The sequence below is a fragment of the Callospermophilus lateralis genome, chromosome 6 (genome assembly GCF_048772815.1).
Source record: "Callospermophilus lateralis isolate mCalLat2 chromosome 6, mCalLat2.hap1, whole genome shotgun sequence".
NCBI lineage: Eukaryota > Metazoa > Chordata > Mammalia > Rodentia > Sciuridae > Callospermophilus > Callospermophilus lateralis.
The window spans coordinates 161,516,100-161,542,489 of NC_135310.1; the positions used below are offsets into that span (position 1 = coordinate 161,516,100).

At 39.9% G+C, this 26,390-nt stretch overlaps 2 protein-coding genes and 1 pseudogene across 2 annotated transcripts in view; 1 reads left to right on the forward strand and 2 right to left on the reverse strand.

Annotated features, from left to right (window-relative positions):
• LOC143401644 (uncharacterized) overlaps nt 1–26,390 on the reverse strand; it is a 742,139-nt gene that overhangs the window by 338,539 nt on the left and 377,210 nt on the right. The window lies entirely within an intron of this gene.
• Nucleotides 4,486–12,508, forward strand: LOC143401705 (putative olfactory receptor 2W6). The gene is made up of 3 exons (XM_076859338.2): nt 4,486–4,504; nt 4,776–5,700; nt 12,481–12,508. The coding sequence occupies exons 1-3, from the start codon at nt 4,486–4,488 to the stop codon at nt 12,506–12,508; spliced, it is 972 nt and encodes a 323-aa protein (XP_076715453.1).
• LOC143401647 (transcriptional adapter 1 pseudogene) lies at nt 9,778–10,739 on the reverse strand (annotated as a pseudogene).

Sequence of the window (26,390 nt, forward strand, 5' to 3'; positions counted from 1 at the left end):
TATTTATACAAACCATAGTATTTTAATAATATGGTTGAAAAATATGTAACATTCTGAAACATTTTTCAAAAATATTTTGATATATTTACATATTTAACATATAATAGTTTAATAATTTTATTAATTTTAATTTTATATAGCATATATTATAATTCCTATTTAATCTATATTTAATATGATTTAAACATATTTAATAAATACATTTGAAATACTATATAATAAACTTAAAGTATATTTAATATATTTTGATTTTGCTTTCCTGTAAATGCATATCATATTCTTTGTGAATTTATGCTCTTTATTTATAACTGTGCAAACATTTAGTTATGAAGTCAACCATTATTCAGTCTGTTTCCTGTTTTAACCACAGAGCTTTGTATGTATCTTTCTCTTTTTATTCAAATATTCTTAATAAAAAAAAATTCCTGAGAAGTAGGACTAACATGATGTGTGAATTTACAAAATTTTTAAGAATTTTATACAAAATCCTCCAACAATTTAAAACTGATACACATTCTCATACACAGTGCATAGTCTTCATTTTCTTATATCCAGATTATTACTAAACTGAAAGGTAGTTGCAATGTGGTAGGCAAAAATAATAACTCATTGCGTTAATTTGTATTTATTTAATGATACATGAGAATGAAAAAATGTTGTGTTTGGGGTTAGATGTGCTATTGTTTGAGTGAACTGTATGTCAGACCTTTTGTTTTGTCCAGATGACTGTGACCTATTTGTTAGACCAGGATACAAGAAAAGACCACTGACTCCAATTAAAATCAAATTAAAGCAAGCTTATTATTTCGACAGGCCGGGCTGCCTCTCCCTCCCAAAACAGTGGGAACAAGACAGCAGCAGCAGCTTTCCTGCAGCCCAGCTTTATAGCCCAGAAAGTTATACAAAGGGGGATTACAAATAACAGAACTCTGACAAGCATCACACTAATGGTAGTTTACATTTTTGCTGGCCCCAACATCAGAATTTATGAAGGTCACTAGAGCCTCAGAGAGGGTCGTTGTCTGGCCAGGGAAGGCCAATATTTATGAGGTGTCACTAAAGTTTCAGAGAGGGCTACAATCTGGTCAGAGAGGCAGGCATGGGTTAGTTCAAGGCACGGGCAGGCATTCCAAGCAGGTTCAGAATTTTCAGTAATTTATAGTAAAGCCAAAATTATCTTTTCATGGCTTTGTGGCGAGATGGCTCCCAATTTTAAGAAAAGATCAGTTTGGGTCTATCATATTGATTTTAAAAGGTTTATTTCTTGGAAAAAATCTTTGATTATTAAAATTATTTTCTGTCTCTACTACATTCCTGTTGCATGATTTCAATATTTTAAAAAACTATTAGCAGGATTTATCCGGAACTTGTTGAGTCATTGCTATTTGTTCACTGGCTGTCATACTTGATTTGCATATTCTTTTTTTTAAACTTAATCCTTAATTTCAAAACAACTATAAAATGATATAATTTAAAATTCTGGTTTTATGTGTATGGGTGTGTGTAAACACACATGCATACATATATACAAGTTCTACTTCTGAAATGAACTTTTGGGGTCCAACATGAGTCTCAGGTGGCATCAGCTGGAAGAAAACATGTAAGCTTTAATATAACAACCATAAAAGAATGTGTCTCATCCTTAATTTTACTGGTTGAAACACTGCTGTCATTGTAGAGGATCTAAGGGCCAATTTTTCTTTCTCCAAAGGGTTATGAGAATGGTTCCAGTTTTTTGTTTGAACACAACTTAAAGAATATCAGTCCATCAAATTCCATACATACATTTTATATACTACCTTCCAGTGATTTCATTACTCCAGACTGAAAATAAAATTTATAGGTCAAGTGACAACGAAAATACCAGACTCTTTGGGAGTATCCTTTTGAAAATCATATTAAAATATTAAAAATTAGAATTTAAAATGCTTCAGAAAACTGTCAAATCTCAAAATTTCCAAAGCTATTCATATGCACATGCTGTTACCAAATGGCCAATTGGTCCCATCAAACATTCAAATCTTGAGGATATGAACACCTAATACCCCAGATTAAAAAACAACAACAACAACAACAACAAAAACTAAGAGTCTTGATCCCCACCCACCTGATGTTACTCTAGTATTCCCCTAAGGGTACCTTTGATTCCTACCCACCTGATGTCACTCCAGTTTTTCCCTAAGGATAGCCCTTCTCTTCTCTTCTACAGCTCCCGCTGATCACCCATAGGAGTACTCAGTTCCCATGGTACTAACAGGAAGCCACCAGCCAGCCCCCAGGCAGCCTCTGTGCTGCAAGAACCTGGTCCCCCATCTTCTCCTATGGGCCTATAAGAGCCCCCGCCCAGTGCTGGTTGGTTTCAGGGGTCAGCAGCAAGCCCTCATTTGGGCTTTGGCTGGGAGCTCCTGGAGGCCTGCTGAAGGTTGGGCAGTTGGCCCACATGGCAGGTAGACAGAGGAGGGTGCTATTGCTGTTTATTATTATTATTTTCTCTTGATTGCCTCTTTTCTGCAATTTAACTGATCCCCACCCCCGGCAGTCACTCTGTTGCATCTTTTCTCTGAAGCAGTGTTATACCATTGCTCTTGTCACTTTAATCAAATTCTAAGAGACATAAAACAAGTGGCTTCTACTTTTTTCAGAAAGAAAACAGGACCTAATGCATAGAAGAGAGTTCAGGGCCTTCAGGCTGGTTATTGGCAAGTTGGGATTTTTGTAGTCACTTGTGTTCTTCGTAATTTCTAATGGAGAAGTCTCCTGACCTCCTTACTTTCTACCTATGTCACTGCATGAGCTTACACAAAATCTCACCCAGCAAACCAAACTGCAGGCAAAAACATTAGCACACATTCCTCCTATAACCCTCAGGAAAGTTGAAATCAGCAAGACTAAGTGACCAGAGAGTGGGGAATTTATTCTTTTACCTTTGATTGTGGAAAATAAATTTACTGTAAGAACTTCAATGTTCAGAAGTTTTCCCCAAAGATAAAGCTTTTTAAAAAAATTTTAAAATCAAAAGATCTGAGACAAAAGTTAAGTTGTATTCTGCCCATTTCCCCCAGTTTACTGATAGAATATCCTGCTTTGGGAAGCATCCTTTAAGTCCCTAATCATTCAGTAGTCTAGGTGTTTTCTAACCTACACTTAATAATTTAGTACTGCTGGGCTCTGAGGAGCATGCCTGTAATCCCAGTGGTTTGGGAGGCTGAGGCCAGAGGATTGGAAGTTCAAAGGCAGCCTCAGCAACCCTGCCTCAAAAACAAACAAATAAACAAAAAAAAAAAAAAAAAAAAAAAAAAAACAGGCTAGGGATATGACTCAGTGGTTATGTGACCCTGGTTTCAATCTCTCATAGTGTGTGTTTTATGAATCTAGCTCTCTTCATTCTTCTTAGCCAAATTTATTAGGGTCATTTTTTTCAGTCTTTTTTAAATTGATTTTTTAAAAAAATAAATTGACAGCAGAATGCACTACAATTCTTATTACACATATACAGCACAATTTTTTATATCTTTGGTTGTATATAAAGTATGTTGACACCAATTCGTTTCTTCACACATGTACTTTGGATAATGATGTCTATCACATTCCACCATCCTTGCTAGTACCCTGCCCCCTCCCTTTCCCTTCCACCCACCCCTCTTCCTTATCTAGAATTTATCTAATCCTCCCATGCTTCCCCTCCCTACCCCACTATGAGTCAGCCTCCTTATATCAGAGAAAACATTCAGCATTTGTGTTTTTGAGATTGGGTAACTTCAGTCTTTTAAATTACTGTTTGAAAATTACCATTATTACACATATTCTCTTTCCCTTTCTGTTCACTCATTCCTTGCCATGAACCTCTCTCAGGCAAGAGAATCACATTGTTTTCAAGTGTCTAAAAGGCTAACAGAGGACAAGATATATTTGAAGTTGCTATTTTGCTTTTAGACAGATTACCCTCCCCAGTCCTGGCAATCAGATTATAGGATTCTGTTACTGAAGTAGAAATGAGTGATTGAGATCTGCACTGACATCATTTCCTGGGAAAGAAGAACTGGGGTACTTAAGGTGACACTGATACTGCAGAGAATCCGCCCCCACACACTGCTAAGACCCTGGCCCTGCTCAGAAGAGGCAAGCACCCTGTACTCCTCCAGCGGAGGCCTGAGTGCAGCCTGGTAGTCGCAATGAGGAGATCCCTGTGCACATTTAGAGTCGAGCAGTTGTTAGGGTGATAATACACCTGACACCCTGCTTAAGTGAAGAGGAGTAGGAGAAAAGTGAAGGTCTTGATTTAAAGAAAGTTAGTGGAGCTGGGCGCACATCACAGGAAATCCCAGCCACTCTGGAGACTGACAGAGGATGTCTATAAATTCCAGGTTAGACTGGGCAACTTGGTAACGTGCCTCTCAATAAGACCTGTGGAAAGGACTGAGGGTTTAGCTCAGTGGTGGTGCACTCCTCGGTTCAATCTCCAGTACCAGAAAGAGAAAACAAAAAATGACTCAGTTGAGATCAGGTAATGACCTATAAATACGCAAATGAAGAGATTATAATGTGATTGTACATACATTAAAGCTAAAATATTTTTCTTTCTGAATAATAAGGAGAAAGTTTCTACTTAATAAAATTGATGATGTCAGGATTTTCCCACGTGAATGCTTTACCAGTGTTTGAGCAAAGGGGAAGGACCGATAGTCTCGGGGGCGTGTGTTCCCCCACATCCTGATATTCGAGGCTTCTGGAAGTGTAGGTTCACCGCTCTCATTTCGTCCCCATCTGCGCCACAGATAAGGTGAAAGGGAGCCTGGGAGAGTCCAACGACAGCGTGGAGGATGGCTTCATCTTGGTGGGCTTCTCCGACCGGCCCCAGCTGGAGATGGCGCTCTTCGCGGTGAATCTCCCCCTGTATGTTGTGGCCGTGCTGGGCAACTCCACCATAATCCTCTTGTGCGTACTGGACCCTGGGCTTCACACCCCGATGTACTTCTTCCTGGCCCATCTTTCCTTTCTGGACCTCTGCTTCAGCACCAGCTGCATTCCGCAGATGCTGGTCCACCTCCGCGGCCCGGCCAAGACCATCAGCTTCGCGGGCTGCACGGTGCAACTCAGCTCCTTCCTGACCGTCGGGGGCGTGGAGTGCCTCCTCCTGGCGGTGATGGCCTACGACCGCTACGCCGCAGTCTGCCGGCCGCTGCACTACGCTGTGCTCCTGCGCCCGGGGCTGTGCTGCCGGCTGGTGGCTGCGGCCTGGGGCAGCGGCCTGCTCAACGCCGGCGTCATGTCGCCGCTCACCATGGTCCTCCCGCGGTGTGGTCGCCGCAGAGTCCCGCACTTCCTCTGCGAGATGCCGGCGCTGATCAAGATGGCCTGCGCGGACGCGCGGGCGGTGGAGATGCTGGCCTTCGCCTTCGCGGTGCTCATTGTCCTGCTGCCCCTGGCGCTCATCCTGGTGTCCTACGGGCACATCGCGGCCGCGGTGAGGAGGATCCGGTCCGCCGCCGGGCGGTGGAAGGCCTTCAACACCTGCAGCTCGCACCTGGCGGTGGTCTCCCTGTTCTACGGGAGCATCATCTACATGTACATGCAGCCCGGGAACAGCGCCTCCCAGGACCGCGGCAAGTTCGCCACGCTCTTCTACAACCTGGGCGCGCCGGTGCTCAACCCGCTCATCTACGCCCTGAGGAATCAGGAGGTGAGGGCAGCGCTGCGGAAGGCTTCGGGGCGACCGCGATGAGGAGGCGCTGGGCAGCACAAAGTGGTTCCAGGTACCCTCAACTCGGCCGGCGAATCCAAGGCGCCGGGAATGGAACCCAGGGGCGCTCAAGCACCGAGCCAGTCCCCAGCCCCTTTTATTTTGAGACAGTCCCTAGCTAAATTGCTGAGGCTGGATTTGAACTTGCTGGATTTGAACTTTCTCGGACCTCCCGATTCTCTGAAATTAGAGAATTTCATACCCGCCTGTTAATGAAGTATATTCAAAGTCATTATGAATCAACTATTTGCTACACATGGTACACATAAATCTCCACAGAATAATATTTAGTGAAGCTCAAGTCCCAGAAGAAATGAAATGACTCTGATATAAATATAAAATGAACATGTATTAAAGATTTATTTCACTCAACGAGGGAACCAGGCAGATGTAATAATAAATTTTTAAAAAATAAAACAAAACACTGATTTACAAGGAGTGAAGGAATGGTGAAATAAACGTGCAAATGGACACAAATGCTTGCGGCCGTGGAGAAAGTCACCACTTCGATGTCTTACAGGACTGCATGAGCACATCACAGACAAGAGACATTTTTCACTGCTACCAGTTATCAATAATTTATAAAGTTGTAAAACACCTGTCACAGAATCATTCTGGAGAGGTGCCCTCTTGGGTCTAGACAGTGCAGGACGCTCGCAGAAGCTTAGTGGGTGTATCTTATTAATGTTTTAGTAGTAGGTCTACAATCCTTATTAAAAGGATGTGAGAATCTAAACCACCCCAGGTGACTGACATGACCGAGTGGTGTGGAAGTGGTGTGCAGGCCTGAGCCACTGAGGTTCTCTGACCAGCAGTTTCCTCTTCCTGGAGTGCGCCGTGCATGTGCCTTTGACCTGGTGATCAGCCCTAGTCCTGCCAGGGCTTCGCACTTAGTTCACCACTTTAACTTAGCTACTAGGCATTCAGTATCACCCAAAACTCATCGCCCCACAAAAATCCATTGACTGAATCTTTCCCATGCTTCAACCCATCATTTAATATAGCATTCTTGTAAAACGGTTTGGAATTCTTTGGTATAAAAATGTTGCCTTTCCTTTTTACCTATGGCAATTTTCTATGATGAAATGACAGTTTTTCTAGTTAATGTTACATGTATACATTCTGTATGTCTCCTATTAGAGCCCAAATTCCTTGGTTGTAAGACCACCTATGTCCTTACTCCTTCTTAGCCTCATTCTGGGTAGTAAGTTGCTATTAAAGTGATTTGTACATAGTATGTGATCAGTAATAGCTTGTGATAATTATAAATTTTAACTGATTTATTATATCCATAAATTATTTTTTAAAAATATTTATTTTTTAGGTGTAGTTGGACACAACACAATGCCTTTATTTTTATATGGTGCTGAGGATTGAACCTGGGGTCCCGCCTGTGCTAGGCGAGTGCTCTACTGCTGAGCCACAATCCCAGCCCCGATAAATATTTTATTTTTAATTGATGTCACAATTGTCCTTGTTCTTCAACATTATAAGCAAATCTTTTTTGATATGCTGTCTCAGTTCAAATCTGTCAAACATTTAAAACTATTTTTTTCAATTCAATGTAAACTCAACCATGAGAGAGAGAGAGAAAAAAAAAACAATCATTGAGGAATCTCTGTTCATGGGTATCAAAAATCATCCTCAGATTTTTGGAACAAAACTTTTTAAAAAAAAAAAATTTTGTCTGAAATGTGCATCACAAGCCCAGAGGCAGCTATGAATTTTGCTATGGTCTATAGCTGTCCCCACAGAGGAGTCTGGACAACTGTGGTTTGATGCATTCAGGCCCAAGAGAGATTTCTGCTCCCCTCATTAAAATAATTTCCCCCTGGAACTCCTAGTTCATTATTCCTCATTTGTTTTCCATTTCCCATTACTATGTGAACTCATTTCAAATAAGACTTCAGGTGAACAAGAGTGAAATATGTTTGCAAATCACAGATGTTCTGGAAAGCTAGAGTATGGTGTTGGTGAAGGGCACTATAGCCATATAGTACCCAGCTTCAGGCAGGGAAGAAATTACTTAACAGATGTGTTATAATGGACAGTTACAGAAGATGCTTTGAATGAGTGTTACTTTTGTTTCTGGTACAGAAGTGCAAGTAACATTTTTCAAGGCACTGGAGATTGAAGTTAGTTGACCCCTAGACTTCTAGTCCTCTATTAGGAAACTACCACAAGAAGTGTAGATTTGGTGATTTCCAAAATAGCTTCAACATTTCTGCTTTTTCCTAATTTATGCAATTACCAGTAGTAATTTAATACCTTAAAAAGCACATTTATTTTGCTATTTTATATTTTATAAAATAGTTATCTTGAAATTATATATTAGGAGAATGTTAAGACTGAGAATCAAAAACAAATGTTTATCTTGCTATTAGAGATCTAGCATACTAAAATAATTTATAAAGGCCTAACAGAACAATGTGAATGAGTGTCCTATCCACTCTAAAATTGACCCTGCATAGTCTCCTTTCTGTCCTGATGTGCTCAGGTAGATATGTGCTCAGGAGTTTGCTCTGTTCTGCAGAGCCAGAACTTCCTCTGATGGACCTCAGAAGTTTTAAATATCTTCAATAGTGTTTAAAAGAGTAAATTAATTCAATCTGCTGGAGTATTTTATTGTCTGGGGGGTTATTCTTTAAACACTGTCACTATAAAGGAATGGATCAATAATGTGAGAATATCAGCCATAATTAAGAGGCCTATAAGTCATCTATTCACAGTCATCCTGTGGAAATTAAATATCACAGTTATATGAATAGGTAAAAGTATATATAGTTAAAAAGTACATATGAATAGTTAAAAGTATAAAAGAGCTTATTTTCCTCTGGTTTCTTGTTAAAAGTGCCAACATTTCCTCTTTATGCTTATGAAGAAAAATTTAAAATTTTGTTTCATCTGTGCAATTGATAGCTTCTGAAATTCAAGAATTGTTTGGCTCTCTTAAAAACAAGAATCTCTCTCTATCTCATTTTTTTCTACTGTGATTTTTTTACCCCAAAATGTTTGTTACATTTAAAACATAAAGCCAAATACATAGATCCAGATATATGAACCATATACAAATATTTATACAATCATTATTCAGTTCTACATAAATCCATCTATACATTCTAATTTATCCAGCAACACTCTTTTACTCATTCATCCATATATTCTAATTTATCCATCAATACAATGTCTTGAGTAAAATGCAGTATATCTCTAGAAAAGCAAAATTGGTTATCAGTAACACTGTCAAAGTAGATTATTTTCCATTTATCACTTGAAATGGTAGAAATAGATATTTCCTGAGAATAGGAGAATTGCCAAGAATAAATCCATAATACTTCTTAATACATGCTCTGTAAGAATAATTAATAGATGAGCCTTCAGTCATTTCTGGGCATATCAACACTAAACAAACTGAAGCTTCAGGAAGACATTTTTTAAGGTAAACTTCATTCCATGAGGGTTATTTGTTTGGTTTTTTGGTTTTAAATGCAAAGAAAGGACTTTATTTTGTCCAACAGCACAGCATTTGCAAGTCTTATTTTCTGTATAGTTAAAATGAGGAATTGTTTGGGGGCTACCTATAACTATTAACAAAAGGAGATATCTGATTTTCAACACTGTATAGGTTATTCCAATAATAACAACAAAAAGAGTGCAGGTCTTCAGGACAGGCAGAAATTTTGTTTTGCCAGATATGGAATATGTGTGCTGTCACTGAACATAAGAATGCCCTGTCAATCGTGGGGTCATGATGCAATAGTGTCTTCACTGTAGGATGGTCCGTCTTACACACTGCCTCAGACTGGGCACAGGACTTCAACACCTGCTCTGGTAACTGGGAACAAGGTACATGCAGACATGGGGTGGCATCATATTTACATGAATGGCTTCTCAGCAGCAACTCAAAGCAAGTCACGTTTCTATAGAAAAGATCATATATACACTGCACTTCAGCCTCTAAATGTGAACCCCAAAACATTCCATTTTCAGTAAGCAATGAATTTGGTGAGGGTCCCACACCCTCAAATCCTAATTTATCAGAGCAAAACCTCCTCTTTGGCTTCCAAGAGCTGGTCATGGGATTCTTCTTGCTGCAGCAACTTATGCAGATTCATGATGATTCTTTCAATGTTGAGGGCATGCACAGCATGTGTGGGCATGACTTCCCCATGTGCCTGCAAGGTCTCAAGGAGGTCATACATGTTCACTGGAGGCAAGGCGCATGCAGGGCATCCCTGAAGCAGGCCACCAGGGGCTAGGCTTGCCGTTTCCCCAGCACCGTGGAGGTGCACAGCCAGGTTCTGACCCCCACAGCGGGCAGATGCAGCTGGAGGACTTTGGATTAAAGTATTACAAGCCACCACATTGTTCTTCAGACAAGGCTGTGGGGTTATTACTGCTGAAGGCATGTTTAAAATGGCCATCTTGCCACCAAAGGCCTTTCCTTGAGGATACCACTGATGACAGTCTCCAAGTTGGCTCTCCACTACGTAGACCACAGCTGAAATGGTGTCCTGTGCCATGTCCTCCAGCCTATGCCGATAGATGGTCTCTGTCATCCTCCTTGGAGCTGACTATGGGTGGGAACAAAGTTTCATGTTGTTGGCATCCTGAGGATCCTTTGCCACGAACTGCTGTGCTCCATAGAGGGGATTATGGGGCTGTAATCCACCATGAACTGCTGACGAACAGAAGAAAGCTTTAAACTGCCCTTGGTTTCCCAGGTTTGGCTGCAGAACCACCTGTCCAGTGCAAAGATCCAGCATCCTCTGGCATGGAAACCCAGGTCTGATGGCTAGTGAGAATGGCGGGAGAAACTCGTGGCCAGGATGGACATTATCCTATGCAGAAAGTTGATGCACTTCACAGTCACATTTTTCCTTGCTGATCTTCTGCTTGGCCCACAACTTTAAGTTACCCTAGTTCTGATGAACATTGTCCCCCCAGAGCCACTCAGCTGCTTCTTAGTGGCTTCTAGCCAGCTGGTAGAGGTTGCCATGACCCAGTGTCAGGGATGGCACAGCCCTCTACCATGATTTCTAATGCTGTTGAGGGGTGTTACTGCCACACACCCCTATTGCTATGGAGCAGAGGCCTTCTTCAAATCATTATCCACAGTACCCTGTAAAGATGATTATAGAAGAGCAAAAAGAAGAGTCAAATTGCCCCCTGGCACCTAACACCTGCTCACCTAAGAAATAAAAGCATTAAATTCTTTTTTAAAAATTCTTAGATAATTTCTATCACACAGATGGTGTGTTTGTTCTCGGATGAGTAGAAGTGTCCCTTGATCCATTTTGGCAAAATGATGTGAATTTATCACATTTATTTGCCAGTAAATGCTGATGATGACTGGTGGGATCCCAAGTCTCTTGTAAAAAGTGACCCCCCATGTAATTCTCTTCAGGGTGACCAGATTCATCCACTGAGGGAGTGACAGCCTTGTTCTAGAGCCCCAGACATCGTGGCTACATCTGGGCAAGGGTTGAGCAGATGTTCTGAAGATGTTTTCGGACTCAGCAGAGTGATCTACCCTGAGCCAAGACTGACTTCCAGAGCTCTGCGGCTTATCAGTCCGGGCACTGCCTACTCTACACTGAATTTCAGCGTCTGATGGCCAAGCTCCCCGACCATCTAACACAGCAGATCAGCTCTTCTCCTTCCATGCATGGTCTTTCCTTAGCGACACAATGTTAGTTTAACATCCAATTAGAGGAATGGAAAACATCTGCACTGTAGACTCAAATACATGGATGAGAAAAATCAAAGATAATATAAATAAATGTAGAGAGAGATTTACTTGGACGGCTTAATATTTTAAGATGTGCATTCTTTTCAGAACAATCCATCGATTCTCTCTGAATCAATCCAAGCAGGATTTTTCTTAAGATATCAACTAGATGATCCTCACACTTAACGTGAAAATGAGGCAACTAGAAAGAAGCACCAATGTCATCTTGAAGAAGAAAGACAAGTAAGTTAATGAACAGAGTAGAGAATCCAAGAATTGATCCACATATTAATATTCACTGTTTTTTAAAAATTTTATCACTAAAGCAATACAATGGAAAAAGAAAATTCTTTTGAATAAAGAGCTGGTGATAGAATATCCATGTAGTGGAAAAAACAGATACTTGATCCCACCTTGGACAGGTAAAAAATCATGAGATGACTCATAAAATTCAATGTGAAACTAAACCTATGAGTTTTGCCCTTGCTGTCTATCACTTTGGAGGGATAAAAGCGCCACGGTGATGGTGTGGATTAGGAATCTGGACATGGTACAGTGGCGTGTTTTTTTCTGCTTCCTGACATCTGTGAGGAGGGCCTGAGAGGCTGCTGCAGCTCATGGAGGCCATGTGTCAGGGCTTCATTTCTTCACCACATAGCATTTTAGAGAATAAAATCTCCTGGATGACCTTTCACTCATGGCTGAAGCTTGGTGTGAGATGATTGAAAGAGCAAGGTGCTTGTGGGACTGCTCTTTCTAGGTCACAGGACTCTGGGTGTATGTTTCATGTGGTGCCTGGCTTCCTGCAGCTGGAGTGTTTCAAGAAACTGATGGAGACTTAGAGCTTCCTACCCGTGAGTGCATCACCCTTCAAGAGAAGGAACACAGTGATACTGTGCCCCTGGAATGTCCCCTTTAGCACACAAGGACTTAGACCAGCCCAGGGAACTGACAGCAGCCCAGGATGGAACACACAGGTAAGTATTATCCAGGACACTGACTTTCTCTCACTCATGTTGGGAGCTAGAGAAAGTTAGTGCTTTCTGTAGATAGTTGCTTTCTTGTGAGCATGCCAGGACAACTATTCCATAGGATGCTGCTGGTCATGAAAGGAACAAAGCAAAGTAAGCAAATCAATGGTGTCACTGCTTCTGAAGCCCATCTGACAAACCCTCTCCTTGCAACAATGGGGTGGATCAGAGGATATGCTCATCTGGGCAGTAGTCCCCGGACAAAGCAGGAGGTGCTGTCTGTGGCCACACACACTGGTGCTGTGAGCAGCAGGAAGGCGACTGTTCAACTGGTTGTTGCTAGGCTCTCTGGCAAAGCACACATCCAGCCTGTCATGGATGGACGCCCCCAAGCATTTTCCAGGAAGTCTGTGCTTCACCGCCTCATCTCAGGGTGTCTTCTCTATCACGTGGCAATCTTTGGCACTACTAAAGCACAATTGCACTGTGTAAGTTCCCCCAAGCCACCAATGTTCCAGAGTGTCAGAGCACCACCTTCTGCTGATCTAGTTACCAAAGCCAGTCAGCCCAAATTCAGCAGGAAAGAAAGAATATAGTCTTTCTGTTATGGTGGAATAGCAATATATATGCAGAGAGGGAAGAAATTGGGGGAACCTGTTGTAGATAATCTACTCCATGCTTGGAAAGAGAACATGTCTTTAGGGCTCCTGGTCTCCCGCCTTGGGTAGGGACTGGCCCTGATCGCCATCTTTGTTTTGTGCTCTGTGTGTATCAGTCTGGCTCATTTTTCTCCTCAGTTCTTATAATACTCTTTTTAAGATTTCCTTTTGTTATCCTACCTAGTTACATCTGCAGTTGGCATGGGGACTATGTCCTGCTTTGGCTGTATGACTTTCTAAACTTGCTTCCTGATTGCTGAAAGTTGGGTGCACAGCAGTATTTTTGTACCCAATAATCTAGTTACTTTTACTTCAAGTTGGTAGAGAGTTTGCAAAGGGAACTTCTCATGAACTTTGTGGGGGTATTTATTATATAAATCTAGTCAATGGCAAATCCCATAGGATATACCTACAATTCTTTTAATAGTGTCTCTCTTTGATTTAGTCATGGTACTACATGCATGTGAACCCACACTCCTTCCATGAGTCCTCACATCCATACCAAAAGTAAGGATCAACTTAGTATTAAACATAAACGAATAAAAATTGGAACAAATAAATAAAAAGTTGACTGACTTGGATGTCTCAACAGTTAAAATATCTCTGTTTGAGCTAGATAGTTCCTCTCACAGCCCCATACTTAAAAACAAAGACTGAACAGAAAAAAGGGGGAAGACATATACTAGGCACAGTGGGGTGTGTGCACAGGGAAGAGGCAGGGGGAGGGCTCAGGTGGTTGGACATGACAAAGGTAAAAAAGGGAAAAAAATGGGAAAAGATTCCAGATGGGATATAGGAGTATTTAATAAAGGAGATTTTAAAGCATAAAGCACTACTGAAGATGAAGAGATCTAACAACTAATGATAAAAAGTGAAAGGTCAAATTCACCATGAATTTAAAACACAAATGTTCCCAATAACGTTCTTTAAGTATATGAAATAAAACTAGATAAGAATAAAGCATAAAATTTCAACATTTCAATACACACATTGGTTAAAAGACAAGATACAAATAAGCAACAAAGTAAAATATCAGAGTGCTATGATGCTTCTGCTGATGGCAATGATGATGATGGTGGTGGTGGTGGTGGTGGTGATGGGGGACATTAAGGTAAGGGGCTGCAGCACTCTGAGTCCTGTGTAAGCCAACCAGAATCCATCAGTGTAACCCATCCTGTTCTAAGGGCAATATGAAATTGCTTACTAATGAAAGACTTGCCCAAGGAAGGTGCTGCTCCACTTCCACCAGGTGCTTTCTCTGCCCTGCTTCCACATACCCCTGAGGAAAGCCTCCTCAGTGTTCCTGCCTGGGCTCCCAAACCCCCTGAGGCCTGGCACTGGGACTATTCACAAATTAAGGGTTAACATAAAAATTCTTTAAAAAAATCTTAGAAATTTAAAATCATCAGGTAAATTCATGTATTATTATTCCATTAAATATTCTGAATATTCATGAATTAAAGAAATAAAAAAATTTAGATTGATAAAAGCATTACACATCAAAGGTACATAATACAGCAAAAGCCAAGGAAAATTTATAGCACTGAGGACTTACATTAGGAAGGAAGAAACCTTAATTCTCAAAACTTACAGCCAAGTGTGCATTGTGAGAAGTGAGGGTATTTTCAGGTTTAGGAAGATGGCAGAAGTGAGCAGGGCAGCAATCCGATCTCTTCACACAAGAGGAGGCAGGGAAGGAGATGCAGAATTGAGAGTTGGGTGATGAAATAAATGCTCTAAGATTTGATATTGAATAGTCTTCGATCTGGAGGGACTGGAAGACAGGGTACCAGAGTAGAAAACAAAGTCAGAGTTCCCTGACCACCACTGACCTGAACCATAGATGAGAAGGGAGGGGCATTGACAGGGGCGAGCAGACATTCTCTGAAGTTCTCCCACTTAGGAATGGTTGAAAAGACAGACAAAACTTAAAGCACAACAGTATCAGAAAGCTCCTTAAAATAGCATTAAAGAACTTAAAACCAAATTTTGAGCAGAAAGCTGAGCTGGGGTCCACGGCCACCACGTGGAGCTGTCATGGGAGAAGAGTTATCTCTGGAAAAGGGTCCAAGGAGTTCCAGGAGGAGAGGGGAACTCCATTCAGGACCGGGGGTTGGCATATGTGATGGAAAATAATTTCAGCACTAGCCAGACAAAGGCATAGACAGAGGTTTATTTAGGAAGATAGATGCATATTCAAGGGAAATGAGAGCTGTCTTGAGAGTGAGAAGCAGAACAAACGTAGGCTAGGGGGCCCAATATTTACAGAAGAGCTGTATCAGGCGCTGGACTGGAGGTGGATTCAGGGTGGAGATGCAGAATTTCAGGCCAGTTTTCCTGCCATGTGTTTTTCCCACATTTTACAAGCTCATGGGCTCAGGTTTGCAACTATGTTTTCTGCATCTCAATGGCTTAATTCTACATTTCAATTACTTGAGGTGTTTCCTTTAAGATTTTGTATTTCTCTCTCCTTATACTAAATCCCTATCTCAGAGCCATGAGTTGATCAGTCACCCTCTTAAATTACCATGATGTCTTCCCACACCCAGACGGCTGCAAATTAACCAGAGGGAAGTCCCCTACAGTGGGACCCCTTAAAAGCAGGGCCAGAAAGAGCTTCTAGAAGGACTACTTACCAGCCCTAAATTGCTGAAACTGTTCTCCCCCTCTCCACTCACCGCAAACAAGGGGAACCCAACTGACTCAAGGGGACCTGTTCCTGGGAAGTGCAGCAACCTCTGCTCATCCTCTGTGACACAGGCAAGGGTGCAAAGCTCTGCACAGTGCTTGCTAGCTCACTTCACTCAGACAGAGGCAACAAAGAATCAGCTCTGGCCCTGAACAAAGCAAGGCAGATTCACCATACCCCTGACCACTGACACTGGGGTGGGGGGTGCATCACAGGAAGACTAGGGACAGTCCCTGGGATCCAGATTGCTAGGCTGGGAAGAAAGTGTATTTGCTTGATGCAGGTTGAAATATTCTATGTCAGATAAGTCTTAGTTATTGATTGTATTATTGAGTTCTATAATTTCTTTATTCAACTTTTGTTTGGAAGATCTATCCAGGGGTAAGAGAGGTGTGTTAAAGTCACCCAAGATCATTGTGTTGTGGTCAGTTTGACTCTTGAGAAGAATTTGAACATAGCTGCACCATTGTTTGGGGCATATATATTTATGATTGTTATGTCTTGTTGGTGTATGGTTCCCTTGAGGAGTATGTAATGTCCATCTTTATCTCTTTGGATTAACTTTGGCTTGAAGTCTATTTTATTTGATACAAGGATGGAAACCCCTGCTTGCTTTCTCAGTCCATGTGAGAGGTATGATTTTTCCCAACCTTTCACTTTCAATCTGTGGATGTCTTTTTCTATCAGATGAGTCTCCTGGAGGCAGCATATTGTTGGGTGTCTTTTTTTTTTTAATTCAATCTTTTAGCCCATGTCTTTTGATTGATGAGTTTAAGCAATTAATATTCAGGGTTTTTATTGAGACATGGTTTATATTCCCAGCAACATTTGATTATTTTTGTTATTTAACTTGACTTGATTTTATTATTTGATTAGTTTTTCTTTTAGGCTACTACCTCCCTCTGCTGATTTTCACTGTTGTTTTTCATTTTCTCTTCATGGAATATTTTTCCAAGGATGTTTTGTAGTGCCATTTTTTCTAGCTATAAATTCTTTTAACTTTTGTTTTCATGGAAGGTTTTTATTTCATCTTCAAATCTAAAGCTTAATTTTTCCAGATACAAGATTCTTGGTTGGCACCCATTTTCTTTCAGAGCTTAATATATGTTGTTCCAAGATCTTCTGGCTTTTAGGGTCTGTGTTGAAAAATCTGCCATTATCCTAATTGGTTTTCCCCTATATGTAATCTGATTCCTTTCTCTCATGGCTTTTAAAATTCTCTCCTTATTCTTTATGTTGGGTATTTTTATTATAATGTGCCTTGGTGTGGATCTGTTGTGATTTTGTACATTTGGCATCCCATAGGCTTCTTGAATTTGGATTTCCAATTAATTTTTCATGTTTGGAAAATTTTCTGATATTATTTCATTGACTAGATTGTTCATTCCTTTGGTTTGAACTTCTATGCCTTCCCCTTTTCCAATAACTCTTAAATTTGGTCTTTTTATGCTATCCCATATATCATAAATATTCTACTCATGTTTTTTTACCATTATCACTGTGTGGCCTATTTTCTTTTCAAGACTATATATTTTGTCTTCATTGTCTGATGTCCTATTTTTCAAGTGGTCTACTCTGTTACTTTCATTTGAGCTTTTAATTTGTTTTGTTGTTTCTTTCATTTCAAGGATTTCTGTTTTTTTTTTTTTAAGAACCTCTATCTCCAAGTTGAAGTGATCTTTTGCTTCCTGTATTTGTTTATGTAGCTCCTTGTTGAAGTGATCTTTCACTGCTTGTATTTGCTCTCTTGTATCGTCCTTGAATTCACAGAACATTTTAGCCATGTACATCCTGAACTCCTTCTCTGTAATTTCTTCTGCTGTGGCTGCCAATGATTCTAATGATGTGGTGTCTTGATTTGTTTGGGGCACTTTCTTTCCTTCTCATTTCATGTTGCTTGTGTGTCTTCCTTTCCAGCTCTGTGGGTCTGGGGTGTTGTTGTTTTTACACTATAAGTTTTAGTGCTCTTGTGGGGCTCCAATACCTCTCCTTTGTGGGGAAGGACAATGTTAACAGATCCCAATATCAACAACATACCACCTATGAACAATTTGTTGTAATTAAGATGTTTACAGTTTAGTCTCATTGTACAGAAATGTTGGATTCAATTATTATCTAAAATATAATCAGTAGTTTTGTAAAAAGGTTTACAGTTTCTGACCGTGAACAATGAACTGGGGGTGGAGCAGAGGATGATATGCTGAGGAGGTAGAATGTGAGGATATAGAGTTAATATATCTTAGAAAGTGTGAAAGAGAAATCTAATGAAGAGATTAGTAGCAAGAGAATAGACAGGAAGTATTTTAGGGTAGACAAGTATGTGGGAAGACAGTAGAGTAGATAAACAAATACACATATGTGTTAACGTCTGTAAACAAGTCAGATTGGCACCTGTTGTTTTGCCAGAGAAATGTTAGAGTCTGTAAACAAGTCTGGATGGCGCCTGACAAAATGCCAGAGGGAGTGGTTTGTGAAGTAACAAAAGTGAGCCATTAAGTGTGGAGATTCCTTATTGGTTGACTGCTGTATCTATTTTATGCTAATTAGATAAGCTGTGTAAAATGTATAAATACCGCTCTTATTCTACAATAAACGGCTCCTACTCCTGCTGTATCAACGTACACAAGTTATTCGTCACCCCCTGCCCACCGCTTATTCTGCTGCAGCTGGACTTCGACAGATGGTGGCCCGTACGGGGAGCCCCGGGACACTCGGGGGTAAGTGACAAAAAAAGCTGCCCGTCCATAGATAGGATGGGAGCAATCTGCTCGTCCCTAGGCAGATAGGGCGAGAGGAAAAAATGGCCATTTCGAGAAAATGAAAAAGATTGATACAGTATGTTTGTGTCTTGTTTTGTCTTGAAATGTTGTATTGTCTTTGTGACAAAAATATGGAGGGGGTGAGAAGTAAATTGATAAGGGAAAAAGACACCCCAGTGGAACCAAGAATAGTTACGGCATGTGTTGATAAAAGCCCAGAAACTCTAGTCAGAAAGAAAAATAAAGTTCAGAAGAAGCATTATCAGAAAAAAAGTTTCAACAAAAGGCTATTACTGAATACTTTTCATTACTGGAGGGTGCCTGAATCGACAAGGCGACTGCCACCTGCCCAAGCCGATCATGGCACAACAAGAATTTTCCAAGCGGCAGTTGCCGGCTCTTCCCCACCCCCCTGCTTAGGGGAGCAGATCACCACTGTGAGCCCAAATCTAGACCTGACCTGGAGGCACAGTCTCACAGGCTTTTGCTCCCTGTGCCCGAAAGCAGTTTGAGTCTGGGACTCTCCCCAGGGCCATCTGGGGCTGCCCGGGATGCTACAGCTGACAGAAGATGCTACTGGCATCCCTGAAGTTTAAACATTTCCAATGTCAGTAACTACAATGGTTCTCCCACACCTGGAAGCTAATGAGTAATGAGCACTATTAAGGCTTGTTTCAAATGTAAAAAACCTTGAGATAATGTACTACATTGTTCAGAAGGTTGTTTTCTTAGTGAAATGCTACAGGATTTTCTTCAGCCATCCAGAGTTCCTGCCTTCGTTCCAGTGCCGGTGAAAACAAAGGTGAAAGAATTTACAGTGTTGCTGAGAACTGGAGGAAACTTCAGCTGAGAACCCGATGAGACTGTTGCTGTTTCTGCTGCTACAACTTAAGCTAGCTGCCTACAAAACTTACCTGAACTATGATTTACCTGGACTGTGAGTTAATCTATTGAGACACTGCTTTATCTGGACTGAGACAACAAACTGTAATCTACAACAAATTGTAACTTGGTATCTTTGCTAACGGTGTCATTGCTGGTATAATTTTTCCAAGGGCTTCTTATATGGAGTCATCAATTGGCTTGGTATTGTAGCATTTTGTATCCTCCCTTTCTAACAGGTTATTTATGGTGTTTCTGTAAAAAACACTATGGTCGTTATTTAAATTAAACAAAAGGGGGAAATGTTAAGGTCTGTAAACAAGTCAGATTGGCACCTGTTATTTTGCCAGAGAAATGTTAGAGTCTGTAAATAAGTCTGGATGTCGCCTGGCAAAATGCCAGAGGGAGTGGTTTGTGAAGTAACAAAAGCGAGCCATTAAGTGTGGAGATTCCTTATTGGTTGACTGCTGTATCTATTTTATGCTAATTAGATAAGCTGTGTAAAATGTATAAATACCGCTCTTATTCTACAATAAACGGCTCCTACTCCTGCTGTATCAACGTACACAAGTTATTCGTCATCCCCCCGCCCCCCACTTATTCTGCTGCAGCTGGACTTTGACACATATGTATTTAGAAAAATACAGATATTAAAATAGTAAAATTTGGATGGGGAAAGAAAAATGAAAAAAAGAAAAAAGAAAAGCAAAAAAGGGCATATACAACACCTCTATATTATTCAGATGACTCAGTCCTCAAAATCTTATTTCATTCAAAGTTCTTGGTTTCACATATGTCGGGGGTGTGAGGGCTGGAGGATAGAGGAGTAGATGAGAAAGAGAAAAAAAAATCTTCAAAGGAAGAAACCAGAGTTGTTGCTAGTTTTAGAGATCCATCTTTCCTGATTTTCTTTCCATCCAGTAGGTGGGGTTGTCTGTTGTAAGCTGGTGTCTCTGCCCTCAGGATGTTGGAGGTAACCAGAGTGGGAAGACTGGTCCTGGTGTAGGGTGCCTGGAAGCAGGGAGTGGCACCTGCCAGTCCCTGCAGGGAGATTGCACTTCATGGGTCTCTTTTTGGGACTGCTCCTAAGGCTTGAGCACCTGGTACTATCTCCCTATCTTGCCTGGAGATTTCCCAGTTCCTGTCTCTCTATTAGGCTCCAAAATTTAGACCCATCTCCCTCTCCCTAGCAGATCCCAATTGAGGGACCCCTCACACCAAGGCTCACACCATGTTGGCGGCGCCCTGGTAGCACTACACACCTGTCCAACTGAGAGCTGTTTTGTGTTGAGTAGTTACTGTGTTGAGTTATCACCTCTGGGGAGAGGGGGAGTTGGAAAAGTGGTACCTGGCCAGATGGAGATCCGATCTGGGAGTTGCCCCCCACCAAATACGGTGAGAAAGGTGGTCCAAGATGGAGGCAGTCTGCTTCCAGCGCCAGGGTGTCTGGTGAGGTGGGGGAAGCCAGGCGATGGTGTTATGCTGTGGGTAATTAGCAGCCAAATGATCTGCATGGGAGCAGAGCAAAGTCTGAGAGTTCTGCAGAGGTGCTGATAGGTGATTCTGCAAAGGTGCTCGGGAGCCCTGCATGGGCTAGAACTGCAGGCTTTGGGTTTTGGGAGCCAGGAGTTCAGAGTCCTACTTGAACATTGAGGCTCAGGGCCCTGTGTGGGGTCACAGCTAGTGATTTCTGCAGAAATTAGCTGTAAAGGGGTTCCTCTAACACTCTCAGAGATGCAGTATTCCAGCTAGGTGAGATCTGGATCATGGAGCGACACAAAATGCTGCCTCCCTCTGGCCATCTTCTCTCCTTGATACTTATATTCTTGATAATTGCCAAGAGTGAGATGGAATCTCAGTGTAGTTTTAATTTGTATTTTTGTAATTGCTAGAGATATTGAACATTTTTTTATATATTTGTTGACTGTTCATATTTTTTCTTCTGTGAAGTGCCTGTTCAGTTCCTTTTCCCATTTATTAATTGGGTTATTTATTTATCTATTTATTTATTTGGTGTTAAGTTTTTTAAGTTATTTGCATATCCTGAAGATTAATGCTCCATCTGTGGTACAGGTGGCAGAGATTGTCTCCCATTCTGTAGGCTCTCTCTTCTCTTCTTGATTGTTTCCTTCGCTATGAAGAAGCTTTTTAGTTTGATGCCATCCCATTTGCTCATTATTTATTTTATTATAAGTAGAATTTTTCTCTTTAATTTTTGTATTGTTCATTACTAATACACAGAGATACAGTTGATTTTTATATTGATCTTGTATCACACAATTTTGTTGAATGTATTTAAAGTTTTTTATCTTTTTGCTTCCCATTCCGGATGCCTTTATTACCTTCTATAGCCTAACTGCCCTAGCTATAACCTCCAGTATAGTGTAAAATAGAAGTGGTGGAAGTGTATATCACTGTCTTATTCTTGGTCTTAGGGAGATATGGGAAGTTTTTTGCAGTTAGGTATGAAATTAACCATGAGTTTTTCATAGATGCCCTTTATAGGTGAGAAAATTCCCTTCTATTTTTTGTTTGTTGAGTAGTTTTATCATTAAAAGATACTTTTTTTTTAAGTGTTATAAAGTGAAAAATTAGGTTATTGGCTTGAGATTAATTTGTTTTAGCTTGGGTCACCATAACAGAATACCGCAGACTGGGTTACTTAAGCAAAGAATTTTTTCTCACATATCTAGAGGCTAGAAATCCATGGTCAGGTTACCAGTATGGTCACATTCTGGTCAGGACTCTTTTCCTGACTTATAGACAGCAGCTTTTCCCTGTGTCCTCACATGAGAAGGAGAAAGAGAGCTTTCTATAAGCACTTGAGAAAAAATGTTACTGTATTATTGCTGGTAGAATGCTCTGTATGTGTGTTTTAGGATTTAGTTGATTTATTGTATTGTTCAAGTCTTCTAATTTCTATTTATTTTCTGCCTAGTTTTTCTAGCCATTATTGAAATTTAGTATCAAACTTTCCAACTATTATTGTTGAATTGTTATTTTTCTTTTTAATTTTGTTAGGGTTTGCTTCATATATTTTCAGAGTCTCTTTTTAGGTGCATTTATGTTCATAACTGGCTATAGACTCATTGATTTGTCCTTTTGTCTTTAAAGATTGTCTCCTTTTATTTATACTGATGGGTTTTTGTTTTAAAATATATTTTGTCTGTTTTCTGTGTGCTCTCTTCTGGTTTCTTTTACCAGCTTGTTTGTATCTTTGAATCTAAAGTGTATCTCTTGTAAAGAGTATACATTTGGGATTTAGTTTATTCAGCCTAACAATGTAATTTATTATGTTGTTTAATCATTTGATATTTAGTGTTATATTAATGTGGTAATATTTTTTTTGTTGTTGTTTTGAGACAGGGTAGATCCTCCCTCTAGTGCCTAAGTAACTGGGACTGCAAGCATACATTACCATTCCCAGGGCCTGCACCACCACCCCTAACAGACATGTATAGATTTATGTCTGCTATTTTACTTTCTACTTTCTAGATAAATCATGTCTTATTTATTTCTGTTTTTATTTTACTGGATTCTTTTGCATTCAGGGACTATTTTCTGACAAACATTTGTACATAATTATCTTTATGTGTGTGTGTGTGTGTGTGTGTGTGTGTGTGTGTGTGTGTGTATAGATTCAGATAACAGTTTGGCATCCTAGTTTTAGCCTGAAGAAAATTCTTTATTATTTCTTTGTTTGATTTTGTTTTTATTTTTATTTATTTATTTTTATGTGGTGTTGAGAATCTAACCTAGCACCTCACACATGCTAGGCAAGCGCTTTACCAGTGAGTCACGACCCCGGACCCTCTATATTTATAAGACAATTCTGCTAGTGACAAATTCTCAGCTTGAATGTTTTTTCTTTGCCTTCATTTTTCTTTTTTTTCTTTTTTTGGGGGGTGGGGGTTTCCAGGGATTTAATTCAGGGGCACTCAACCACTAAGCCATATCCCCAGACCTATTTTGTTTTTTTATTTGAAATAGGGTCTCACTGAGTTGCTTAGCACTCACTGTTGCTGAGGCTGGCTTTGAACTTGTGGTTCTCCTGTCTCAGCCTCCTAGCCACTGGGATTATAGGCATGTGCCACTGCATGCAGCTCACCTTCATTTTTTAAATATCTTTATTTATTTATCTTTATATGGTGCTGAGGATTTAATCCAGTGCCTCATACATGCTAGGTGAGTGTTCTACCACTGAGCCACAACCCCAGCCTCTCACCTGTATTTTTAAAAGATCATTTTATTTAAGAGATGATTCTTGGTTGAAATATATATTTTTTTTATTTCATCACTTAGAATGTCATCTCACTACCTTCTGGCCTCCATTGTTTCTAATGAGAAGTCATCTTTTAATCTTACTGTTTTTCTCACGTGTATGATAAATTGCCTTTATTTTGCTGCTTTTGAGATTTTCCTGTCTTGTTGGGTGTGATGGGAAAAGCTTGTAATCCCAGTGGCTCAGGAGGCTGAGACAGGAGGATCAACAGTTCGAAGCCAGCCTCAGCAATGCCTAGGTGCTAAGCAAATCAGTGAGACCTTGTCTCTAAATAAAATCAAAATAGGGCTGGGGATGTGGCTCAGTAGTCAACTGTCTCTGAGTTCAATCCTAGTACTAAAAAAAAAAAAAAAAAGATTTTTCTTGTCTTTGTTTTAGCTAGGGTATATTTATTTGTGAAATTCTCTGTTTCTCCTTCTTGTAATTTTTTTTTGATTCTTTAGATGTGTAAATTAATGTTTTTCATCAAATTTGGGATTTCACTAATATTTCCTCAAATATTTTTTCTCCTCTCTCTAGCTCCTCTTCCTCTGGTATTCCCATTACTCATATGTTGGTGCATTTTTGGTGTCTGACATTTCTCTGAGGCTCTGTTTATTTTTCTTCATTCTCCACCCCTCCCTATTCTTCATACGAGGTACTGTAAGTTGACCTATCTTCAAGTTTGCTGATTCTTCTGCCTGCTCCAATCTACAACTCATTTCCTCAAGTAAAATTAAAATTTTCATTTATTTTATAATGCTCAATTTCTACTTGATTTTTTCAAAATTAATTTTAACTCTATTGCTTTATTTAATGAGACATTGTCATTATACTTTCCCTTTACTTCTTTAAGCATGGTTTCTTTTAGTTCACTGAAAATATGTATTGTGGGTACTTTGAAGTTTTTGCTACTTTCAGCAGCTGTATTCTGCCACAGGAACATGGAACTTGGCAGAGAACGTAGATTTCCCCAGAACGTGTTTGTAGAGGGCCGGTGTGAGTTCGGGAATAAAGAATTGCTGTTTGAATCTACAAAGCTGTGAGTGGCTCGTGATTTTGTGCCCAGTCAGACTGCGGCAGTATTCCTCAGTCATTTTTCTCTTCCATGTTTTTTTTCCTATGTATAAGTCATGCTTTTTTTGTTTTTGTTGCTGTTGTTGTTTGTTTGTTTTGTTTCTTAGTCACTCTAAGTCACTCTGTCTTAAAGACCACACTTCCCAGAGACCTCTGCAGTGGCAGAGACCTTGTTTTACGCCAATTTTTTTCTCCTCCTCCTCCTCCTCCTCCTCCTCCTCTTCCTCCTCCTCCTCCTCCTCCTCCTCCTCCTCCTCCTCCTCCTTCTTCTTCTTCTTCTTTTTCTTCTTCCCTCCAATGTGTTCTTCCTCTTGTTGAAATATCTTTTCCTTTTAGAATTTTTCCTGGTTATACTTTGGAATAATTTCTGAAAACCTTAGAATCTAAACAAATTTTTGTACTTTGATAAGAAGAAATATCAATGAAAATACAGTTAAAGCCCTTGAATATTTCTGTAGATAGAAATATATTTGTTTGTCATCTTATAAAAATTTGTACAGGGGCTGGGATTGTGGCTCAGTGGTAGAGCACTTGCCTAGCATGTGTGGAGTACTGGTTTCAATCTTCAGCACCACATAAAAATTTAAAAATAGAGGTATTGTGTCCAACTACAACTAAAACAAAAATAGTTTTTAAAAAAGTTTGTATGATAACTTTTGAGAATTAGAGATTACTTGAAGGTTGTATTCTCTCTTGAAAGCAAATTTATAGTAAAATATATTTATCTAAAATATCTGTAATTAAAGGCAGAGCATCAGATAAATACATGTATAAGAAATATATAAATTATGGGTTTTCTGTTAAAGAAAAGAAATTAGGTAAATATATATTAACTAAAAAATTAGACAAATATGCTAGTTATTTTATGGATTAATAACTATAGGTTATACAAATACCTAGAAAAATGTATATTAAGAACAAGGGCATAACTTATAATTGTATTAACTTTATGTAATCATGCGCTTCTTAAGATATTTGGATCCATTTCAATTTATTTTTAACTAGAAGTGAACTCTTATATGTGATGTCACATGATGTAGCTGAAATAAGATCCTTATGTATATTTTATTTAATTTTTTGTAATTAGGAACAAAAATAAGGATTTTTTGTTCTTTTTTTAAAAAAGGATTTGTCTTTTTTAAATCACATTAAACAGTAAGAATCATTAGGCAATAAAGAACTTTCTTAAAGGAAATAAGCAACATTTTAATAGTTTTTTATTATGTCAAAATATGGACAAAATATTTTGTCCAAGAACATTGCCAACTTTTGTTCCTGTAACAAGCAAATGCACCCTTGTAACCTTCAAAATTAAAAACAAAATATAGAAAAGCATATGTTGGAAACCTCCCATCAATAGCATTATTTAGTAACATAACCTTAGAGAAAAGTCAGGTTATTTAATTCAAAAATAACTTAGTTACGGGAGGTGGGACCAGAAAGTCTACTCCGCCAGGCTTTGGGGCGGTTATCATGGTGATGGAAACAGCTTGGAACCAGCTCCCAGGCAAAGGCTCCCAGAACTTCCCTAGCCAGTTGCATTCCATTAAATTTGTCTGTATTCCCCCCACCTGGGCAGGATCCTACTGGCAGGTAGCAGCTTGCCTTATCTCTGAGACTT

Excerpts from the sequence above, each read along its gene's own strand:
- LOC143401705 (XM_076859338.2), top strand. Across the intron at positions 5,701-12,480 it reads GTGAGGGCAGCGCTGCGGAA|ACTCATGTTGGGAGCTAGAG; the intron begins GGCTTCGGGGCG and ends TGACTTTCTCTC.